At 42.0% G+C, this 15,734-nt stretch overlaps 1 protein-coding gene across 2 annotated transcripts; it reads right to left on the bottom strand.

Annotated features, from left to right (window-relative positions):
• Positions 1–175: 175 nt before the first annotated feature.
• Positions 176–13,600, bottom strand: LOC137866904 (poly [ADP-ribose] polymerase tankyrase-1). Of its 2 annotated transcripts, XM_068703175.1 has the most exons (28): positions 13,125–13,600; positions 12,275–12,499; positions 11,999–12,094; positions 11,519–11,555; positions 11,219–11,294; positions 9,840–9,860; positions 8,081–8,175; positions 7,924–7,990; positions 7,487–7,673; positions 7,204–7,325; positions 6,882–6,973; positions 6,564–6,642; positions 6,274–6,445; positions 5,978–6,057; positions 5,530–5,675; positions 5,153–5,318; positions 4,743–4,962; positions 4,379–4,488; positions 4,044–4,232; positions 3,586–3,832; positions 3,386–3,468; positions 3,151–3,271; positions 2,861–2,958; positions 2,588–2,662; positions 2,274–2,379; positions 1,924–2,110; positions 1,677–1,833; positions 176–1,561 (listed from the first exon to the last, which is right to left on the bottom strand). In XM_068703175.1, the coding sequence occupies exons 1-28, from the start codon at positions 13,576–13,578 to the stop codon at positions 1,475–1,477; spliced, it is 3,795 nt and encodes a 1,264-aa protein (XP_068559276.1). In that variant the 5' UTR covers positions 13,579–13,600; the 3' UTR covers positions 176–1,474. The 2 variants fall into 2 exon arrangements, with proteins under 2 accessions (XP_068559276.1, XP_068559277.1); XM_068703176.1 differs by lacking the exon at positions 9,840–9,860.
• Between the last annotated feature and the right edge of the window lie 2,134 nt (positions 13,601–15,734).

The following is a 15,734-nucleotide window of genomic DNA, read 5'->3' as shown; positions in this document are numbered from 1 at the left end:
ATATAAATACAGGTTACACAGAACTATTAGGCCTACAGAAGTCGTATAGCAGGTGAAAACATTTGTGTGGAGACTTGAGGAGCCATTCTCCATTAGTTTCAATGGGTTTCACTGTACTTCCATGTAGTATAAAGGAAAGAAGATCCGTTGTGGACACAAAACGTTAGACAAGAGGTAGCTGTTAATGGGACATTTATTAAAAAAAAAGTTGGGAGAATCAAGAAGGCATGAAAGGAAAATTCAAATGTCATTTACAGTTGAACTCAAAGATACTGTTAAACAGCAACAGTTATACACAACCATTTACACAACCTGTACAAATATTTTTTTCCCGAAAATTTGCAATTTTTAATTCAAAATAACTTAAATAGGCTTTTATGTAAAAGTGCAAATCCTTACGCTGGGATGTCTGTGAGTAACACCATGGCGACTGAAAGGGTGTTTGTTGAGTTCACACTGTCGGGTGATAACTTGTAAGGCATCACAAGCACATTTCTACACTGTACGTTTACTGACTCTACTGTCTTGAAGCATATGTATACTGCTTTTAATTTACAACATCCAAGCCTTTAGTATACGATTGTGTAATTATGATGCCTTACATTGCATTCCAGCTTCGATACTGAGCACACTTCTTCTCTCATACAAATCAGTATTGTAATGACAATAAAATAGTCTCCAATTTTGTGATTTGTCAGAGAGCCTTTTCTCTATCCTGCATCTCCAGCCCTGAATAAAACCACTAAAAACAATTCAGTTCAGCGTTTGTAGTGTTCTTGGGGTGAAAGTTCGGAAAGTCAGCATCACAGCATAGCAACAATACACTGTTAGCTGTTTGTAGTGTTCTACGTTAGCATTAAAATCACAGTTACCAGAGGCCAGTCTTTACAGGATGAACCCAGATGCGATGGGGCAGTAGTAGTCCATAGGTTTCGGGCTTTGCTAATGAGACAGTGTGTGTGTGTGTGTGTGTGTGTGTGTGTGTGTGTGTGTGTGTGTGTGTGTGTGTGTGTGTGTGTGTGTGTGTGTATATAGAGGTGAGGGGTTGTGAATCTGCACAGTCACAAGGCATGAGACGACAAAGAGTGGAAAAATGTTAATGCTGATACTTCACAGACTCTACAAGCATCCTCCTGATTGATAAGGAGGGGAGGGGGAGAGACCTAACCCACGCACGCTTTTGGGTCTTACATGCTTCTGTATTAACATGCAGCTGATGCAAAAAAAACACAACAACAAAAGGGTGTCATCACCACGTGTAGGAGAGTATTGTACAGCATATCTGCTCATGAAGCACTGGTCACCATGGGCTCTACTGGACAGGAGATTGGAAATGTGTTTGGTGAATAAAAATGTTTAGGCATTTGCAATACAAAGGAGAAAATAACGAGCATCGTGTCCTTGTGTGTGTGTGTGTGTGTGTGTGTGTGTGTGTGTGTGTGTGTGTGTGAGAGAGAGAGAGACGTAAAAGTGACTATGACTTCTGCTCAGTTCCTGCAGCAGACTGGGCTGCGCTCTCTGGTTTAAGGATCTGGTAGGTGATGAGGTACTCTGGGAAGGCCTGAAGGAAAAATATAGCAAGAAATAAGATTACACAGCAGATGTTTAATGTGTTTTTACTAATGTTATAGGACAAATAGTATTTAGGGAAAGAAACTAGTGGTGTCTGGGTTTACCTGCTCTCCCCTGTAGATGACGTACTCGGCGTAGGCCAGGCCATTAACACTGGGCCGCCCGATCACCGAGTGGTGTCCTGGCGGGGCGTGGGCCATCTTCATGGCACTGAACTGTAGGAAGGACTTCCCCAGGGTCACTCGGCAGAACAGCATCTGCCTGATAGGGCAGATGAGAGGAGACAGGTCAGACACAAGTGAAAACGCAGTTAAACTTGGTTAGTCAACATTCATCTGAAGTCAAAGTTACCTGTGGCACAGGTAGCAGGATCGGTCTTTGTGTGTCGGGCAGCCTGTGCCTCCACCGATGCCGTAGACATACTGATTGCTCTTTGAGGAGTTCTCTGCAAAGTAGATCCCTGCTCCAAACATCCCTCCTATGTAAGCGTGACGCTCATCAAAGCCTTTGTGGATGATGGCGTTGATGAACGGGGAACCTGAAGAAGACATGGCGACAGTGTCAGAGTGACATTATAAATAGTAATTGACATGTAATGCTTTACATAATTGCAAGTAAACGACTGAAAAATAAATGACTGAAGTTCGTAGTACAAACAATGCCTGATGCTGACACACAAAGCAAACAGATAGTGTGATTACCGTGAAACAACATCCGTTCATTGTGATGGTTGTGGTTCTCATCTGCGATCTCCTTCTGCCGGTGGGTGTATCGTTCCCTCAGCTTCTTATTTACCACCTTCTGAATCTGTGGGGCACAATATGAAACATATCAAACAAGATGTTGGACGGCATGTCTGCTTTACACCAAGAATTTAATGTTGACTAACCTCCATCACTTCAGATCGCTGTTATTAGTTTACAGTAATACTATCTAAGAGATAGTTCCTATGAAAGCTGTTCAGTGTTCTGTGGGCTATTAAAACAGACAGTACAGAGGGATTCCTGGTTCTGACCTTGATGATGTTGTATCTGCTGAACACACCGCCAGCATTGCCTCCGTCTCTGTGCTCTCTGATAGTGCTCTGCAACTGAGGGACACACAACAAAAACACCATGATTTCATCAACAGGAAAATGACACAGTGGCATAAGATCCAATTATTAAAATGCCTTTACATAGGACTTCTATGCACTGTACAAAAATCAGAGCAAAACAGCATTTGTATTACAAAATGATTGGCAGTTTTAAAAAGGACACCATAAACAAAGACAGTGAACTGGACAAACCTCCTCCTCCACAGACTGGTACTCCTTGTCGTCTGGAGCGAGGTCTATCAGGATGGTACCCTGGTTGGCACAATGGAATGTCAGGTAGGGGTTGCCACCTGAAAAACAACAATACAGTTAATCACTGGCTTTTAAACTGTAGTGCCGCCTTTTTTCCCTGACTTTCTTTTGGGGTTTGAAAATGTCTGATTTCGGTGACTACTTGTTAAAAAACAAAACTGTTGCAGACATCACAGCATGTTACCATTCCTAGGTGATTCCTCACAGAAAAACAAGAGAGGACTCCTTACCTTGCTGGCCGCCAAGAAGCCTCTCAACACCCTTGATAAGCTTATGTCGGTGGCCATAGGCATTGATTCCAATCTCCTTCAGCTCCTCGTGACCCATGTCAGCCAGCACATCCAGAGTGATCTGGAAAAAGGAAAAAAATATAACAAGTTGAAAAGTTTATACTAGTAAAATAAACTTGTGCAATGCATGAATGGGTTAGCTTTAAGTGTATTAAGCATTTCTGCGATGACTGACCTGCTCCCTCTCAAAGATGTCCCTCAGGTGCTCAAGGCCCAAGCTCTTCATGAATTGACTTATATTCATGTCCAGCATGGCCACTATGGAAAACAGGGTGTTATAGTTCAATGTGAAACAGGGTTCATGCACCTTTTAGTTATAAAAAAACCACAAATTGTGCATGTCCAGTATTCATATTACAGATGCAGTTAACTTACTCTCCCCTTCCTTGCGGTCGGTGCCTGTGGCTCCATCTGCCACTCCTGAGGACCCGGAGGCGGAGGCGGTGGCCAGCTCAGTGAGCGGTCCGGCAAGGTTGTCTATGCTGCTGGCGGCCGACAGACAGGATGGTGTGGAGACTGGGGAAATGACTGAGGCGCTGACCACTGTGGCCTGGGGCTTAAAGCAGCTGGGCAGAGCGTCTGGTGGCATGGCGTCCATCAGCAGGGCCCGGATATCATCAGCCTACAAGGATGGCAAAGACAAAAAAAGTTGAAAGGATTTCAGTTTGTTTACTGTAAATTCTCTTTCCCATCTCATAACAGTAAAGTGATCAGTTTGGGGCCCTCTATGAACAACAAGAAGACGCTCATAGAGAACTTATCTCAGCCTGAAAAACTAATTTAACAGTAATTCCTAAACTCTCAATGTCTGTCTGTTTCAAAGAAACTGTTACCGTGGCCAAGTCCAAGGCAGTCTGGCCCTCTTGGTTCTTCATGGTGGGGTCGGCTCCATGAGCCAGCAGCAGCGCACAGAGCTGTGTACGACCCTTCTGTGCCGCCTCATGAAGGGGTGTGAAAGCCCATTTGTCTGTAGCATTCACACATGTATTGTACTTGATCAGTAAGGCTGCAATGTCCACATGCTGTGAGGAAGAGAGGCAACAGAGTAAGTCAGTCAGACCACCAGCACAATAAATATTCATTTAGTTTCTGGTACCCGTATGTTTTTTTTAATGTGTAAAGCAAAGCCCATGGAGTCTGTGTTTGTGTCTATTTTGTTGAAACGGACCCCATAAGAAGCCGCATTATGAAGAGGGATAAGGCCTCCTTTGTCCTGGGCGTTGACATCAGCTCCATGCTCCAGCAGATACTCTGCCACTTCAAGGTTGTTGTACCCAGCTGAGGAGAAAGAACATGAATCAGTTCAGCATGAAAGTGTACATTCTGCATAACAACAGCAGACAGAAAGAAAAAAAAACAAACGTAGCCAGACAAAACAAAAGCGCATACAGCATCATACAGTGGACAAGACAACATATATAAAAATCTTACAACCTCCCTGTGAATGCCACATCAGGAGTGTTTGTTTGTACCTGTATTCAGTAAATGTAAGACAAAACCAGAAACATCTCAAAGCAGCTACTATTGATTACCTGCCAGGTGGAGTGGTGTGGAGTTGCGCCCCTGTGTGTCTCTGCAGTTGATATTCTCTGGAGAGCAAAGTTTCTGAACTCTGGCCAGGCATCCCTTCTTGGCAGCGTCCAGCAGGGCGGCATCCCCCCTCAGCAGATCCTGGATGTCTGTGTCTCCATCTTTCACCATGTCCAGCGGCATGTTGCCATCACGGTTCTTCTTGGATGGGTCGGCTCCGTGCTGAACAAAGAGTTTTGAGCTTTTTATTACACTCAATTTTATAAAACTTTGCTTTATATGAGACAGTGGCTTCACAGCTCAAAGTGATCTATTTCCCCCTCATGATCATCATCATCATAACAATAACTAACGAAGGACACAAATTAATGTAAGACAATACTTGTGAAAGATTAAAATAATGGATCCTCACTTTGAGCAGCAGTTTGCAGATCTCATATTTGCCTTTGGCTGCAGCTTCGTGAAGCGGGGTGAATTTCCACAAGTCTGCCACATTGACTGAAGCTCCATGTCTGACCAGCAGCTCAGCTACTTCATAGTGACCGTAGGAGCATGCGTTGTGGAGGGGAACCAGACCGCTGGGGGAGGAAATACAGAAGTGAAAATCAGGAAAACTTTGCATCTGTGTCTGCTGAACACATCATAAAAACACTGAGAAACACGGCTTTGCAGGAAAAAAAAAAAAAAAAAAAAAAAAAAAAGCATTGTTCGATCAAAAAATAGAAACATAATTGATTCAGTAATTCCATTTTGATATAAGCTACAGATGGGTAAGATGGCAGAACTCACCCCTTGTCTTTGGCATGGACATCAGCTCCATGGTGTAGCAGATATTCAACGACAGCCACTCGGTTGTAACCAGCTGCAAAGTGGAGAGGAGTAGAGTGGCGGCCCTCCAAGTCCCGGCAGTTTACATTCTGGGGGGTGCACAGTTGCTGCAATACACACAGACAATATAATTAGGAACTCAACAGGGAGGTATAATAACAGGTTTACAAGACAATTAAAATGGGCCATTCACAGAAATGTCCAAACCACTTCTGCTAGCAAGCGTGTGAAATTTCAGTGCTACAAATTCTTCAAGAAACTAAAAAGCAGCTCCAATGTACAATAATGCTTTTATTACAATAACTGATGGCAAAATTGGCACGTGAACATTGTCATCAAATAATAAAAAAAAAAAAACAAGCCTGTAGTCACTGTTGGTACAAAACTACAGAAGAAACAGTGAACTTACTTGTACTGTGTCCAGATCCCCTGCTTTGGCTGCCTCCAGAAATCTGTAGTCCACGTCAGAGTTACGTGTGGGGACATTTTCTGAAAAAACAGAAAACACATTCAATACCAAGCAAAAGGATCATCCTATTCAATAACTTGAGCACAGAAGATTTGCAAACTTCAGACTACAAAATCTGCCTTGCCATAAGCAAGGAAATTAAATATTGTTGGAGAGCATTTTCATTCTCAAACATTAAATATCAAACCTAAAAGCAAACAATGTGAAATAGTCAAAAGCGTGGTGGGTGTGATTACCATTAAGGATCTGTTGTACAGCCTCATTGCCCATCTGAGCAGCGGTGAAGCCCTGCAGAGACACGATGGAGGGGTCGGCCCCGTAGCTCAGCAGCAGCTTGCAGGTCTGGATGTGACCAGCCAGTGCAGCTCTATGAAGAGCCGTCTGACCCAGTGTGTCCACAGCATTTACCTGGAGTCAGAGGAGGTGAAGTACAGTTTCAGCAACTCACACTTTTAATCCTTTCAGATTGCATTATCTAATATAATTTTCTGGCAGAACATACATTTGAAAACCAAAACAAACAGACCTTTGCTCCATGTTTCTGCAGCACCTCCAGGATATCGTTGTGAGCTCTCTCAGCAGCAACATGCAATGGAGTCATGAAGCTTAAAGACACAACGGGCAAAAGTTATCACCTTTTTTTCTGTTGTTACAGACAATATTTCTGTTCTTTTTAGCAGTTAATGTACATCAACATGCAGTTAACCAGTTAAGATTTTTACTTTTTCTGTTTCAAATAAGCTCACAAGTTACAAACTCATGATTTCCTTATTCCTTTATCAATTGTAGTTTTTTTTAGTTGTACATTAATGTTAAATGTTGAAACTAAATGTTGTGTACTTACTCTTTGTTCTTCTCGTTAATGTTGGCGCCTTTACGCAGCAGCAACTCAGTCACCTGCTTCCTCTTGGGGTGAGGGGAAGCCACAGCACAGTGCTAAAAATACACACGAACATTAGATTAGTGTCGTGCAATCTTCTGCCGAACCAGGACAAATGATTTTAGTAGATGCCAGTTTGCTAAAACAATAGCCAATAACATACAACTAACTGTCTGTACATCATTATCAATCCTACTGAGCATTGCTGGCAAGATCAATTTGTATTACCCAAAGAATGTTTTAACATCAACAGAATTAGTAAACAATGAGGAAGCTTGGTTCTGACCAGAGCAGTCTCGTTTGTCTGAGGATGTTTGAAGCTGACGATCTCCAGAGCCAGCGTCTTCTTCACTTTGGCCATGTCGGCCTCCCTGGCTGCCTGGAGCAGCGAGTGACCTTTGAATTCATCTACATGAATGAGAAAGACGAGTAAATGGAAAATTACATTTTTGAAATGCCAACAGCAATTGCTTAGGCACTGAACCTATGTATATATATATATTTTGTCAGCGTATTTTTCCTGTCTGTTGTGAGTATACAGGTCTGCTGTGTGACTGGCGTGAACTCACAGGTGAGCCTTTCTTTAAGTTCTGGAGTGGGGGCCATGTCCACAGCGCTCTTGCTGTGACAGTTGAGCAGGGTGGGGTCGGCCCCGTGGCTCAGCAGCAGAGAACAAACCTCCACTCGGTTCTTGGACGCTGCCTCATGGAGAGGAGTGAACTGCCACAGGTCCATGGCATTCACACAGGCTCCATGCTGCAGAGACAAAAGCACATCAGTTCACAGAATTTTTGCTTCTCAGATCTCAGTATCTGAGTTTATCAAAACATGTCTAAAGAAAATTGACCTGAGGAAGTGCTAAATTGCTGGAAATACAGCCGGACAAGTTTAAAAAGGAAAGAGAAACAGTAGATTTGCAAAACAAATATTCCTGAGGGCAAATTTTCTCTTTGTTGGATAACATTCCTACAGTCAATTTAATACTGAAACCTTTTGCGGGCCTTACTTTAAGCAGAAGCTCAGTGACCTCAAAGTGGCCATAGGAGCAGGCGTTGTGAAGTGGAACCAGGCCTCTGTGGGGACAAGATTCAAAGATTATTGTCATTAATAACAACTGGATGACAAATTGAGTTTTTGTGTGTTTTTCTGAAAAGGCGTTTCACCCTTTGTCCTTGGCGTGAACATCGGCTCCATGCTGCAGAAGGAGCTGGACGATGCGGACCCGGTTGTAGCCGGCAGCCAGGTGGAGGGGTGTAGACTGTAAGAGAGGACGGCTTGTTAGCACACGCAGAACACTGGCTAGTCCAGTGTGTGCTGCCTTCGATGGCCACAGGAGCAAGCGGCTGATTAGGGCCAGAAGCATTGGGCTACGGCAGGCTATGCTCGGTGAGTTGCAGATGAATGGCAGGTATGACGATGCAAGGTCAATGGAGTTTGTGGGCAAATCCAGCGACAAGATTTATTTTGCTGTCGATACTGTGTCTGACCTGAGTGAGCAACAACAAGCAACTTCAACCTCATTACTCATCTACCCCGACTGCTATTCGACAATGTCAGCAAAATAAAATCTTAAGAGCTTATAATTAAGCTTTATGAGGTTAGATGACAACAAAAAATTGCTAGTGCAACTGTTAAGACTATTCAATTCAAAATGACTGTGTAGGAATTACGATTGGGTGATGATAGCTTGATCACCATGTCCTCTTTGTTATTGAGAATATTGGGCATTCAGATAGTCATTCAGCCAAATAGAAAACATGATGTGGCAAACTTTTTTGCCACATCATGTTGAGTTTTGGTTTCTTAATATTAAATTATTTGTAAGTGCTTTTACTTATTATATAAATGCTAAGACCTGCCGTAAAGACACTAAAGGAATTCAATATTGGATTCAGAATTAGATTAAAAAGCCATCAAATCCCAACCGTAATATGCAAAGAAGCTAAAATAAGCAGGCTGAATGTTTGAGAAAGCATCTCTGCAAGCTAATAAAAGATCAAATCAAATGGCTTTTCTTTTTCAGCCAAGGAAAATAAACGTTAGTCTAAGAAAAGCTGCAAATCCAACTTCAGTGGCAATTGTTCTCTACTCAAAAAAATCTAGCTCAGGTCAAGCTTACAATCAAAAAGGAGGGACATCATTCCTTTCAATTTACATGCATCGATATTAATATCAATCCCAAGAAGCCAACAGTTAGATCTCAAGTTGCAGTGGTAAAATCAGACGGATGACAGAGTCGAATCACGGAGGCATCATTCAGTGTGGGATGACACGAGCAATCAAAAGTCATTACCATGGAGGGTAGCATAGCACTAGAATGATAGGTGACAAATGTAGTCCATTCATTACTGCATAACAACTGTTCCAACAGGGAACGTGAAGTAGACACAAATGTTACAGACACGTATTCAGGAATCGCTTGACAAAAAAGCAGAGGAGCAGGCCTTCGGGCATGCATGAGTGATCATCAAAAATACATTAATGAATAAAATAAAAGCCAAATCAGATACTGGCTGAAGAGCAAGTGATTGAAAGTTGGAGAAGTGCAGGTGAGTGTGCAAGGAGAGGACAGATGCTGAAGAAAGCAGGCAGTGGACGTTGTGAGCTCCTCTCCAAATCCAAAAAGATGAATTGTCACCATGACACCAACCCAAGTCACTCACTCCCTCCCTCAACCACACACACACACACACACACACACACACACACACACACACACACACACACACACACACACACACACACACACAGAGAGGAGCATCAGGGTAAAGATACATGGAGTGACCCGTACACCCAGGTCCATGATGATCAATTAACAAGTGACAGCCATCTTATTGGTCAAATTAAAACAATGGATTAAAAAAACGTAACAAAAAACACAACAGTGCATCAATCAAGTGGCCGTTATCGAGGTCAACTTACCAGCATTTTTTGGGATGTTGACTGATCGACAAATGTTGCCAGAGTCACACGGAAAACAAAACGAAACAAAAATTACAAAATGACAGTATCTTTTTCACAGCAATTCTTTTCTTCCTTCTTTAAGTCAATGAAACACAAGCCCTAGTTAGGAATCACTGGTTGATCCGTCAAACATGGTTTGAGATTAAATGTGACACCCGGCCATAGAGGGTTGATGGCTGAAGGGTAAGTCTGACTTCTCCTCTTCTGTTTTCTCCGTTAGGACTGGTTATCGGTGCCTGCTGGTTAAATCCAAGGCCAAATCTACACTGACAGACTAGCTCGGATCATGCAAACTCTAAATATACTGCAAAGGAGACAGAGAAGGACTCATACTTATACTGCTGTTGGAAAAAAATGTGGTTAGGAATGTATGAAATAGGACATGTGCTGATATACTGTTGGCGACATGGATTTTTTTATGGCATAGTGATTATGCTTTTTGTGACTCATTTACAAAATAAAACAATTCTACACCTAAATAAGCTGTTTAATGCTGACAATACAAAATGAGTGCCAAATGTGTCCTTTAAAGTGCATCTTTGTACCATTATCCCTCTAGTCCACAAAAAACAAAAACACAAAATGAATGTCTAAAATACCATATCATGATCTAAACACCGCTTTTGCAAGTTCCATAAACCCACCATCCAATAACATGGATACAGAAGAAACACAGAAATAAACCTACATAGATTTCAAGATCACAACTACCTATGCTCCAGCATCTGGCACGGAAAAAATACCATCAGGTTAAAGAGACAATATTGCTGCCATGACACCTGGTCCAAACAATGAAGAAAAACTATTAAAACTAAACTGTAAATCAAAAGGAATGGTTTGTCTATGTTAGTTACAGAAAATGTATTCAGAATCAACTAGCCTAACTAACTTGGGTTGTATTGTTCTATGGTGAAAAATCACCTGACACAAAAAAAACAGAACTGGAGAATGAATGTGGTTGATAAAGGGAAAGTCAAGATGTTATAACAACAGCAAGTGGATTCCACGGATGGTCTGATGAGAGTCACACATGCTGAATTAAAGAAAAAAATATCTACAATATTTATGTTGCAAAGTGGTTTGTTCAAGGTAAGGTGGTCCCCATTACAACCCACAATGACTTAAATCCTCTTTGTAGTTGCACCACACAAACTAATCCAGCCCCCATCTGACTGTTAATTCCTTTACTCAAACACTATGACTCAGAAACTCTTGCTATTTTTGTCAAGAACTTTAAAAATACACTACAACAAGCCTGAACAACATGTTGAAAAAAAGGTGTTATGGCAGATATCTGTCTGGTGTGTGAGATGGTGCAGTACTAGTGGCTCATTTACCTTGCGGCCATCGCTTGCATGACAGTTGACATTTAACGGAGTCAGCAGTGCCATCAGCTTTTCTTCATTTCCACTCCTGTTATCACATGGTTGAAAAGACTGGAGTCATTAAATAGTTCCCATCAAATCACAACTTCCTGTGCTCATTAGGGAGATTTCATGATCTAAAAGTAATGACACAGGCTTTCACTGATGCTACTGTTAGAGCTGGTCAGAGTCGTACTTCATGTGTATATTATATGTGTATATTGCTGCCTTGATGAGCAGAAAACTATGAAGCTGTTTGCTTCGGATACTCACCTTGCTGCTTCTAGAAGTTCATCCTTCTTGTATTCACCTGGATGAAAAAAACCTCACTAATATTAGAGAAAGGCATGTCATTTTACCAGTTTTTATATTTAGTTCAGGTGGAATAGATGTCAGTAAGGAGTAATGCAATATAGGCTGCTGGCAAAGCACCTTACTGTATTTACATGCCTCTGCTCCACCAAGATACCCCCAAATCAAAGAATAAGAGGAGCAATGGGTCAGGTAACCAGCTGGTGGTCATGATTATCCTACAACATTATTACAATTATGCAGAATTATGCGTACCGTATCTTTTCGAAATGCAGTCTATTTGACCATTGAATTTTAGACTCCTGGTTGCACTTAAAGATTATCTGCCAAGTGCCAACTGAAGCTTTACTTAGTCCTGTTTTCATAAGTCACTTGCTGTAAAAGTGAGGGTTACATTTCTAAACTGTAAATGCGAGAGATAAGCAGCCGAGAGGTACTGACCAGTGAGAACAGCCTTGGCTGAAGGGTCGGCCAGATCCAAAGCAGATTTTCCATCAGTGTTGCGGATGTTTGGATCAGCTCCGTGTTGGAGTAACACTGAGCGACAGAGGTGCAGATAAAGACAAGACTTTAATTTTCACCTCAAATCATTCCCATATTGTGTCACCTAGTACGACGATCATGCTTCAAAAACAGCTAAGTATGTTACAGCAAAGATGTTTTTGGTAGACAACACAAACCAAACTGTGTTTGAAAATAACTGACAGGGATCCTTACCAATGCAAACATCAATCTTTCCCTTGATGGCAGCCTCGTGTAACGGAGTGTAGTTCCAGTTATCTCTAGCGTTGGGGTCTGCGCCCTGACACAAGAGGAGGCTAACGACTTCTGCGTGGCCGAAAGAGCAGGCGTTATGCAGGGGGATGAGTCCTCCATCATCCCTGGCATGAACGTTAGCCCCCGTCTGCAAGAGGTGCTCCACCACATCTTTTCTGCCAAAACCTGAAAGAGGATTAAAATGCATTTCAATTCAGCTTTCCCTCAATATTTGGTATTATGGCTATTCCATATATAATTGCTGAATAATATTATTGTAGGATTAAACTGAAAATCCCAACGAAAATAAATATCCAATACTAGATCTGACATATGACTCTTATTGATACAGTGTTATTGCATACATTTTGCCCAGAACTTGGTCTTAAGATAACGGCATATATCTAACGTAGACTCGTGCTGTGTTGCATTCCTTAATACAATTGTAAGTTACGTGAAACAACGTTTCTTTAAAAGGTGATTTGGCTTAATCATGGGTTGTTATGAGTTTGAGTTATGAGCTTTGTCTTATTTGGGATTAGCTAAAAATGCTGACGGTCTGTTTGTTTACCAAATTGGATTGAGGACCGTCAACATTAGCTGGTTAGCACCACTAGGCTGTTCATTCAGACGTGACACACTGCAGCTTCTTTTAACGGTATCATCGGGGTAAATCACACACACAAAACACAAGATAAACAGTAAACACATCGGTGAAAACACAAGAACATTAGCTAGCTAACGTCAGCTAACAGCTAGCTAATGTTGCAAAACATAACGCTACTGCATCGTTAGCTTAGCTCATAGTTACCCGCAGCGAAGTGAAGCGGAGTCGATTTTCGGCCAGCCATGTCCTTCGCGTTTACATTCACCGAGTCGACAAGTCTCTTGACTCTGGATACATCCCCGTTACGACAGGCCTCGAACAAATCCCTGAACGCCCCGCCGATGCCGCTGCTCCCATCAGCGGGACTGGCCGCTCCTGAACCGGGGCTTGAGACGCTGCTGCTGCCGCCGCCGTTAGAGGCTGTGGTAGTGAAGCTTGCGCTGCTCGCTAGGACCGGGGCGGGTGAGTCCGGGGAGGCCACTGCCCCCTCGATCCCTCCGCTGCATTCCCTCTCACTCTCCGGGGGTACAGAGCCCGAGGTCAGCAGAGACATCGGCGGAGAGGCCGGGGGAGCGCCCGAAATAGAGCCGTTTCTCGGCGGGGACGGCAAGGTACTTTGCTGTTGTTGCTGCTGCGAGGAACGACGAGACACCGCCATTACAGCAGCTCTCAGACGACAATAAAAGGCTGCTCCTCCTTTCCGGTGAAAGTGGTCGTGTTTCCTGTCAGCTCAGTGGAGGCTTAGCTGGCCGTGGAGAAATACTCGATTTACCTTATAATAGTTTATATACACAACCATTTGGATCTCAGAAATGCATAAAACATACAGCTACGTTTATCTCGTCACTGTAAGCAAATCACGATCACAGCTAAGATAAAAAATAATAAACACTGATCAGCCAGTTGGTGGCAGTATGAAAACCCCTTTTGCAGTTTGGGCCCAAATGTTTACCTCGCTATTGCCCAAGGAATAACAAAAAAAAGACAATGGCATCAGAGCCTTGCTTGTGTTGCTACTACACATGATCATTTAATTATATTACAACAAATTGTGGAAGTGATCAGAAAAATACATCCATACTTCATTACATCATGATGCAGGGACAGAGATCTTGTAATTTGTGGCATTTGCATTCTTCTGGAAAGATTTCTGTGCTTATTTTACTTTTCTAGATAGTGTCATGAGCAATTAATGCCTGTTTGGTCATCATAGTCTACTATTGTTTATTATTTTGTGTGCATACAGTTAGGATCAGTAATCATCACAATATAGCAACAGCATCCTACAGCATCAATCGTTTCATTTTACAGTTCCATCTGGGCCACTCTCACAATGGACATTAGATGGTAAAAGGGGATTCAGTTACCCGCAGTGCTGACCATATAGTTCTTATAGTATAATTCTTAGCAAGTTAATCAGCCTTAAGAGTACTTTGATTTCCTTTATTGAAGCACAGACTGGACCCAAAGCCTCTCTTGTGCTGCAAACAAGTCTCGTAAACTCCAGCCAGCTTTAGTATAACACTTGTTTTTTTATATTTATGGAAGTACCATTTTGTAATGGTGTCATAGACACAACATGCAGGAGATACCTTATATCTTGTAAATTCTTACATTTCCAAATCCTGGTTGCATCTCTTTAGGAAGTATCTCCACTATTCAAGTTTGCCCACCATTACTGGTGTGAATGATCAATCAAGTTCATTGGAATAATAAGAGTAATTGCATTTGTTGTTTATGAGAACTTAAAATGTTCTTACATAACCTAATTAAAAGTTGAAAACAAAATCAGCAATCGGTCAATGTCAGTAGGCGGGTCACAGGTAACAGTTTGGTGTCTGGTCTGTCAAGACTCCTCTAAGTCCCTGACTGCAGAAACATCAACTGAAGCAGAAAGCTAATCTCTGGTGGCGACTGGAAGTTGAAAGATCGTTGAAACAGTAACAGACCCCTGAACATCCTTATCCTACGGCGATTCGTCCGTAGTGGCCAGGTCACTGACACAGTAACCGCTATCTTCAGACTCGGTTGGAATAGGCAGGTAGATCACAGGCTTGATAAGATTCCCGTTGGCCGCTTTCTCCTGGTCTGATGCGAAGCTCCTGATGTGTGAGGTATTTGTGTTTCTCCACAACAGTGTGAAGGTTGCTCTCCCACTGATCAGCCCATTTCCTCAACCATTTAGTTTCACTAATATTCATCAATATCTGATCATATCAAAAGAGTAAGGACATGATTCATGACTTAATGTTTAAAGCATAACATTTTACAACAAATGTGGAGTGTACATTTCCTACAACAAACATTTTTAGGTAAGAAAATGTCAGTCAAAAATCCTGTTCAGCAAATCCTGATGTGGAAATCAGTCCAAAAAGACCATATAAATAAGTAAATGAATAAAATAAACAATGTACATATATTTTAAAATATTGCATCTACATTATCAATGTGAAATCCTCAACCAAACTAAAACGATTAGTACTGATTCAAATGTAATCAAACTATTAAAAAAGAAAGAAGCCATGTTTTCTATTCACTGCTAAATAAATCAATAATCTAGCACAGCCACATGTACCACCAGTGGTAAATATAGCGGTGTTGATGGTGACATTTTTTGCTGTACACATGGAGACGATTCGGTGATTTAGAGTGAAAGTCATTGAAACTCATTGAGCACAGCTGTCAGACATCTGAGGCCACTCAGAAGCTCCTGGAAAACAAAGAAATATATACAAAGACAATAGAGTCTTAAGAAAGATATCCCAGTTGCCTAGTTGTTAACGGCAAGAAAGACATTGTACTCACCAAATAAGA

Source organism: Cebidichthys violaceus, unplaced genomic scaffold (assembly GCF_023349555.1).
Source record: "Cebidichthys violaceus isolate CVI_PGR_0920_01 unplaced genomic scaffold, fCebVio1.0.p SCAF_9, whole genome shotgun sequence".
Classification (NCBI taxonomy): Eukaryota; Metazoa; Chordata; class Actinopteri; order Perciformes; family Stichaeidae; genus Cebidichthys; species Cebidichthys violaceus.
This window is presented reverse-complemented; position numbering and strand designations above follow the sequence as displayed.

Coding starts and splice junctions, on each gene's coding strand:
- LOC137866904 (XM_068703175.1), bottom strand. CDS start 13,578: ATGGCGGTGTCTCGTCGTTCCTCGCAGCAGCAACAACAGCAAAGTACC. Junction 2,959..3,150: donor GCTTCTTGGCGGCCAGCAAG/GTAAGGAGTCCT, acceptor GTTGTTTTTCAG/GTGGCAACCCCTACCTGACA. Junction 2,663..2,860: donor ACCAGTCTGTGGAGGAGGAG/GTTTGTCCAGTT, acceptor TGTGTCCCTCAG/TTGCAGAGCACTATCAGAGA.